The sequence below is a fragment of the Primulina tabacum genome, chromosome 3 (assembly GCF_025594145.1).
Source record: "Primulina tabacum isolate GXHZ01 chromosome 3, ASM2559414v2, whole genome shotgun sequence".
In the NCBI taxonomy this organism is placed as follows: domain Eukaryota; kingdom Viridiplantae; phylum Streptophyta; class Magnoliopsida; order Lamiales; family Gesneriaceae; genus Primulina; species Primulina tabacum.
In genome coordinates, this window is record NC_134552.1 from 51,011,497 (window position 1) to 51,019,149 (window position 7,653).

General features: G+C 35.6%; 1 protein-coding gene across 1 annotated transcript; it reads left to right on the top strand.

The window, feature by feature from the left end:
• The first annotated feature begins 200 nt into the window (after positions 1 to 200).
• On the top strand, positions 201 to 1,417 carry LOC142539175 (transcription repressor MYB5-like). The gene is made up of 2 exons (XM_075644451.1): positions 201 to 657; positions 939 to 1,417. Exons 1-2 carry the CDS (start codon positions 362 to 364, stop codon positions 1,210 to 1,212), a joined length of 570 nt encoding a protein of 189 aa, XP_075500566.1. The 5' UTR covers positions 201 to 361; the 3' UTR covers positions 1,213 to 1,417.
• Positions 1,418 to 7,653: the final 6,236 nt, after the last annotated feature.

Sequence of the window (7,653 nt, forward strand, 5' to 3'; positions counted from 1 at the left end):
TTAAATTACTGTCAAGTCATATATATATCAACTAGCTAGCATTGCATTAATTGAATTCCATTTCATGCGGAAAATTTCATTCACTTGCAAGCGACAATAACATTTCACAACCCCGTCTTTAAAATTTTACTTTGTAGGGGAAATGATACAAAATTAAGAAAAGCTAGCCACTCCCCAATAATGGTAGGGAATTGAAAGCAACCGACCCGTCTTTCTTAATGAGGGAGAAAGATGCTCACACTCGCAAAAAACATTGTTTAAAAAAAATAATAAAAAAAAACCATGAAAAAGAAAGAAAACAAGAACAAAATTATCATAATAATATTGTTTTGAGTAAATTAAGAGAGGAGGAGATTGACAAATGAGAAGGCCATCACTATCATCATTGAAGCAAGCAGCAGCAGCAGCGGCTGCAACAAAGGTGGAGGTAAAAAGAGGGCCGTGGACAGCGGAGGAGGACGAAATTCTGGCGGATTATGTGAAGAGAGCGGGCGAGGGGCGGTGGCGCATGCTGCCGAAGAAGGCGGGGTTGCTGCGCTGTGGGAAGAGCTGCCGCCTGCGATGGATGAACTACCTCCGGCCCTCCCTCAAACATGGTAACATCTCATCTGATGAAGAAGATCTCATTCTTCGCCTTCACCGCCTTCTCGGAAACAGGTACATAACCTTAATCATAAAGTCAGTGAAACTAAAATTTAGAGATTTTTTTAAAAAAAGAATAGAATACATTTTGCTTAAGAACAAATATGCATGACTCCGAGAAATGGTGGGGGTAGCAGACTCCGTTCCATTAATGAATTAAGGCATATCAAAAACTTATTACAATAGGGTTTCTTGAACTGTGTTCATCAACTATTTTCACACATATAACATATGCATATATCGTATATGTGTATTATGTATATTGTATCTATATATGTATTGTGTTTCTACTTTAGGTGGTCATTGATAGCCGGAAGAATTCCGGGGCGCACGGATAACGAAATAAAGAATTACTGGAACACGTACCTTAGCAAGAAGCTCATCAGTCAAGGAATCGATCCAACAACTCACAGGCCATTAAACCCTATTTTGGATTTCGAAAACCAAACTTCTTGTTCTTTAGACACTGAACCTCAATATCGCAATCATGCCCGATTTTCCCTAGATGAGAAAACGGTAATCAGGGCCGGGACTAATACCATAGATAATGATCAGTGGAAATTTATATGAACATGAGTACAAAATACAATGCGCTGAAGCTGTAGAAGATCAAGAAGATGAAGATGTACTTGGCATGGGTTGCTGTGCCGAAGAATCGCTTTCTGTGTTCTTGAATTCGTTGATAAACGAGGATATGTTCAACAATCAGCTGCAAGATCAAGAACATCAGCCACAACATGATTCGATGGAGCCTATTTTGGTTGCGGAAGCAGGTGGTCCTGCAAGAGATGTGAACCAAAATTATGGCCTTTAATGCAAATGGGTACGTTTAAGGAGCAGTGGCCTAAAGAATCATACTCAATGATCTGGCGGGCTTAATGTTTTATGATCTCATATACATTAACAATCTCACTCTTGAAAAACTTTATACTCTAGAACAGAATATGATACATTATATATATATATATATATATAAATTAAATGTTTTTTGGAGATAGGAATCGGAGAACGATGTCGGCTGCTGCTATCAGTGCTTCATATATATATATATAGAATGTGAATCAGTGGGTATAATTTAATTTTGATGCATGTTGAGTTACATGTTTACCTATTAATTAATGAACTATAGGAAGTAATTAAACAGCTTGTAGAAGATTAATTTATACTAGGCTGCAAGGAGTAAACCGAAGAGGCCATAGTTAATTTGCTGCCGAAATCCCAAGCTAAATCTACTGATCAGGCCATGTTTGAAGTCGTGGATTGGGGATCATGAATTGATTCTTTATATTAGACCATCCGATCTTTGGATTGCAAATATGTGGTCCATTAACTGTCAGGCTTGTGCTGATTATAAGTCCACTGCACTGATTTTCTGCACACATTTGTGAAATAAATTTGCATTCACATCCCTATTCCCCACTTTTTTTTTTACTATTACTTGATCAAAAAATTTCAGCTTCCCACCACGCACGCCTCTAAATTTTTTGGAATGACAATGATGCAATAGAAAATAGGGTTTTTAATAATAAAAAATACATATTTTTTAAACCTTAAAAAATAGATATTTTACTTGCCAATATATAACAAAATGTACACATTTTTAAAAATACATAGCATATTTTAATTCGTCAATCCCCTGGACAAATTCATCATTCACTGATTTATTTTTTAAATTTTTTTTCAAAATAATAATAGTATTATATAATATGAATCATAATTATTAATAAGAGTTGTTATGATCAGAGATGAATTTAGAGAATAAGTGAATAAATAATCTCAACTAATTCTGAAAATATTTCTGTTGGGTTAGCAACACTGAAATGAAATTCTTGTCAGTTGAGTATCAATAAGCCAGTAGTTTGTCACTGCACGGAAAGAGGCTCATTGATAAGGTTTGGACACACAAAAAATGGCTTAAAGTAAGAGCAGTTACACTATCAAATATTGAATAAGAAAATGCTAATTGAAATGTTAGTAACACAGGTTTGTTTGTAGATATTCGAATACTTCAATACTCATATGTCACTCATTCTTCTTTGCGGAAAAATTTCACTAAAAGACTTCAACAATTACAACATTTTGCAACTACCCACTTCAACAAGACTTACCACACTGCCTAACTGATAATTTTAATAATACACTCAACAAAATTGATCGGTACATTTAGTGTTAAATTACATGTATTTCAGAAATAGAAAAATAAGCACAAAAGATCCTTAATGATTTGAATTTAACACTCAAGTGTGTGCTATAAAACTTTTATCAGTTAGGCCCTTGAAAGCATGAGAATGCTTGAACTTTTTCAAAGATGCAAGAGAGCTAGATTGACTGATATCTTTCTCTATTTATAGACTTTGACCAAATTATAGTAATTGTTGTTCTTGTCCTTTTAGAAAATAGTACACTGAGAGTAATGCTCACGAAATCCTGACATTATAATAGAAATCAAACTGTTAAAATACGAAAACTTTATCCGACAATTCATCTGGGCTCTGATCTTTGACTCGGATCGAGTAAACTGACAAATTACAGTGAATGTTTGAATGAGAAGTCTGGATGATTTATTTATGATTCGGTAGGCTTCTCAAACCACTCATCCTCTTAGAATTCGATAAATTAGTCATACTCTTAATTTCAGTTGGTCTCTTGTTAAACCACAAAAACTTAATTGATCTAACATTTTTCTCTTTTTGATGTTTGACAAAATCCGCACATATATACCAAAAAAATGAAAATTTTATAATAACTTTTTAACTTCAACCGAATGAATACAGTGACAGAGCTGATTAATACAAACTGATAAGCTAGCACTAATTGTGTTGAGAATCTTTGTGATTGCTAGAGTACTGCTTGCTTGAGGATTCAATTGTCTCTTATGATCAATCGTTTTATGATGATGATGTTCTCTGGTGTCTCATTTTCTCTGACTGTTCGATTGATTTTCTTCCTTATTTTTTTTTCAACACTTAGGGTTTTCAAAATTTCAAGCACAGAGGTCGGTTAAGTAACACCAATATCAATATTCAAAGAAAGCTGATCATTATCTTTGTCGATTTTTTGTGAAAGATGATCATTTGAAATAGAAAACTGATTTGCAATGTTCTGTGCAGTAAATATATGATCTTTCTTCAAGCTCTCCAATTTAGTAAGAATATCTGAAATATTTTTGGACAAAGAGGCCACTTCCTTTAGCATTTTTTCCTTTAAATCTACCAAAATTGCTATTATTGCTGATTTGTTCTCATCGAACGTTGGAGAGAGTGGATGTTATCGAAGTAAGACGAGCATTGATTTGATTCAAAGAATCATTCACTGAGGTATCTAGTTCAGATGTCAATTGGAAATACTTGGAAACATATTTGAGTGAAAGATCTGGAGCCTGACTGGACTGAGGGTCCCTATTCAATCATCAACAAGGGTTCTACTGGTTGAGCTAGATCATGTAGGTTGTCAGTCTCTATTTCTTGAGTTCTTTCTTTAATAGACTTGAGCAAAACTAACTGTTCCTCAATAGCTAATACAACAAGAACACAACCTACTAATTGATTAACAGTTTCTCTCATTAGATGTTCAGTTCTAGTGAGGATATCATCATCAAAAGCTTCCTCAGAAGGGAATGCTAGAGTAGTGACTTTTGGAGCTTGGATTTGATCAGGTTGTTCAATCATTGTTTATTCCTCGATTTGTTGTACGATAGATTACACAGATCCATCAATGTTCGCAAGTGAAATTTCCCTAACCGATGGAGAAGTCATTTCTACTGAAATCTTGGGAAATGAAAAGGTTAGATTAATCTCTGGAGGTTGACTGAAAGAAATCTCAATATTAGCTTTGAGTGATCATCTAGTACAGTGTCTTGAACGGTTGGTTCAGTTGAATTCTCAGAGGCCGACTAAGAAGAAGATTATGATGTCTTCTTGGTTTTTCTTGAGGTTCCACCGGCACAAGCAATTGATTGTCGTTATCCCTTTGTTTGACTTTCATATGTAGAGCATATCTAATTTATTTATTACAGATATGCCATCAAAAGTTGTATGGCAGGTTGGATCATAGTTGGCTATTTTCTCAGCACAAACTGCAGTCAGCTTCTGAATGTGCAATAAATCGATCAAATAGTCTCTTTGTTGAAGGGCTTCTCTAGTGCTATGTAATAAAAATACTTTTGATTTTACTTAGCACAAATTTATCTAGTGCATGTATCTATCCACCACAACCTTCTTTTTTAGTTTCTTCACAAAGATAAATGTCCTAAACTCGACCCATTCAACAAATAATTCAACTTTTTCTTCTGCAAACTCATTTGCCTCATCAATTTGTGTTTAAATTAATGGCACTAGTTCAGTTTCCATTACTTCAGTCACCTTTTCTTTTCTTTTCCTTGAATTGATTTGGTTGAAAGGATTGAGTCCAGACCTGATATTGTGGACTATATTAGATCTCTTACGACAACTCTTTTAGATGGACGAGGAGAAGGATGAGCATATGGCATTGTGATTATCCTTGGCGGAGCTGCAACAACTGATAGTTTATCCTTTCCAGTAGGCTTTTCCTTAGCATTGTCATCAATTTCTTTGACTCATTGTACCTGAAAGATAGGTATAACCTTGATCGGTGTGGGAAATGGTCTGGTCTAAGTAGTCCATGGATTCTTTAGAGAAGGATTAAGGGCTAGCCATGTCAGAATCTCTCTGGAATTTCACGATCAATTTTCTCTTGGGCTTGGGAACAACAACCTTACTGACTTTTGTATTTGATGACTTCTTGGTGTCAACCACTGCTTCTTTTATTTCCTTCTTTACAACCAACATACCAGCTAGGGAGATGTTCAGCGCCCATTTTTTTGGCATGAGAGAAAGAATATTGGAAGTAGTAAGAGCTTTGAACTTATGCAAGGTGAATGGGTCACTTAGCAGAACTCCAGCATCTTAAAATAATATGCTGAGAGGGATACCAAAGTCAGGAGCATGAATCTCTGATTTAATCAGAGCATTGAGAATTTGAAACAATATGACATACCGATTGACCTTGATTCATGTGGCACTTAATGTCATCACTAGAAATTTCTTAACGTTGAAGACATCGTAAGAGCTTGCCTTTGTTAAAATAGTCTTGGCCACCACATCAGCTAGCAACTGGTATTCCGGTTTCATCTTTTTTTTCTTCCCAGAAGTTTTGATGGATCCACCGGTTGCAGAAAACTGAATCTTCATTTCTTCAATGTCATTCTGAGGAACTTCAGAAAATTCAGTCAACCACTTAGAAGGTAATTGGAAAAGAACAGAGAAAAATACTTGGTCGATCAACAAATTCTTCTCATTATTTAACTGCCAAAAGAATTCTTAAGTATCTTACATGAACATATCAATGGCAGCAAAACAAATCACTGTGGCTATACAATTAATATTACAGTCAATTTTATAAATAATACCATTTCTAACACCAGTTAACAAAATTTGATAATCAATATCCTTAATTAAACAGTGACTCTTATAAACTCAACCAAGTAACCATTATCATAAAGTTGGCTGATATTAATCAGATTATAGCATAACTTCTCAAGAGTAATACATCATTAATCACAATATTTCAGTGGGTAATCTTATCTTTACCCATGGCCTTACCCTTCGCATTGTCACCTAAATTTATTTTGGGTCCTTCACATTTGATTAGATTAGTCAACAGTTGGGCTTGTCTAGGGATGACAATGGGGCCGGATGGGGGCAGGGGTGGAGACGGGTTTGTCATCTCTATCCCCGTCCTCAAATTCCATCTCTACCCCCATACTCATATGGTCCCCGTTTTTCGCTTTCAGGGAAACCACAGGGATCAAATCCTCATCCCCGCCCACATCTCCATTTCAAAATATTAATGAGGAAAAATGGGGGCAGGTAGGGGGATTTCCGGAACCAAAACTTATTATTATCTATTATTATTAGTGATAATATATTATTAATAATATTTTAAAGAATAATATTATTATTATATTATTAATAATAATATTTTTTTATTATTAATATTATTTTTGGAGTGGGTTCGGGGTTGGGGATAATATCTCCATACCCATCTCGACTATTTGGGGATTTTAAAAAAGCCCCAAACCTGAACCCAAAATCGAAAAAATCGAGGATTCCCGTCCTCATTTCAGATTTTCCCCGCGGGTCCCCAAACCTGGGGGGGAAATTGTCATCTCTAAGCTTGGCTGATAATGGGTCTCGAACTGAAAAATTAGTCTTTTATGATTATATCGGCAATAATCCGACAAAAGGAGGTTTCAACCCTTCTTGTTTATTGATCTCAATCACAAGTTAAATCAACTCCTACCAATTCTATTTGGGTCCAAATGAGAATAGCCCAAGAGGGATCCAAACTTAGATCAGCTTGATTGGCCGACCACTTTGTTTGTTAAGAAAGGGTTGTACAATAACATGTGTATGTGATGCTCTGTGTGTATTGGAAATAATATATTGTCTTGCTTTTCTGTCATAACCGGTCTGCCTGTATCTTCTCTGAACGTACTTGCAGTTGTAGTATTGGTATAGCTTAGTTCTTACCAGACTCGTAAGGTTTACATTAGAATTTTCGGGTTCGTAACAAATACCAAACTTTCTGCCCTTGTTCATATGATAAATATGTTTCTCAATTCTAACAGTTGGCTTATGATGTTCATATATCATACTGGACTTAACAAAATAAATGTATTTTCATTTGTACATGTTCAGTTTCGATTGAGTACTACTGTCAGTCAAGTTGCTATCATTACTACTGAAGCCAAGGCATTGCACTTCATCACTTCCACTGGTGGGACTCTATAACTTGGATGAGTCAGAATCAGCTTTGCCCACTTTTTCTTCCTGTCCCCGGCCACCAGTACCTTCTGGTTTCTTTTTTTCCTGAATAACAACTTGTCATCCTTGGACCTCGTGTTCCTATCATGAGACCGATCTTCTTTGTCAATTTGCTTTCTCTCATCCTTCTTTGGCTTAGGGCAATCGGCTATAAAATTTTCGACTT

Coding starts and splice junctions, on each gene's coding strand:
- LOC142539175 (XM_075644451.1), top strand. CDS start 362: ATGAGAAGGCCATCACTATCATCATTGAAGCAAGCAGCAGCAGCAGCG. Junction 658..938: donor CACCGCCTTCTCGGAAACAG/GTACATAACCTT, acceptor TTTCTACTTTAG/GTGGTCATTGATAGCCGGAA.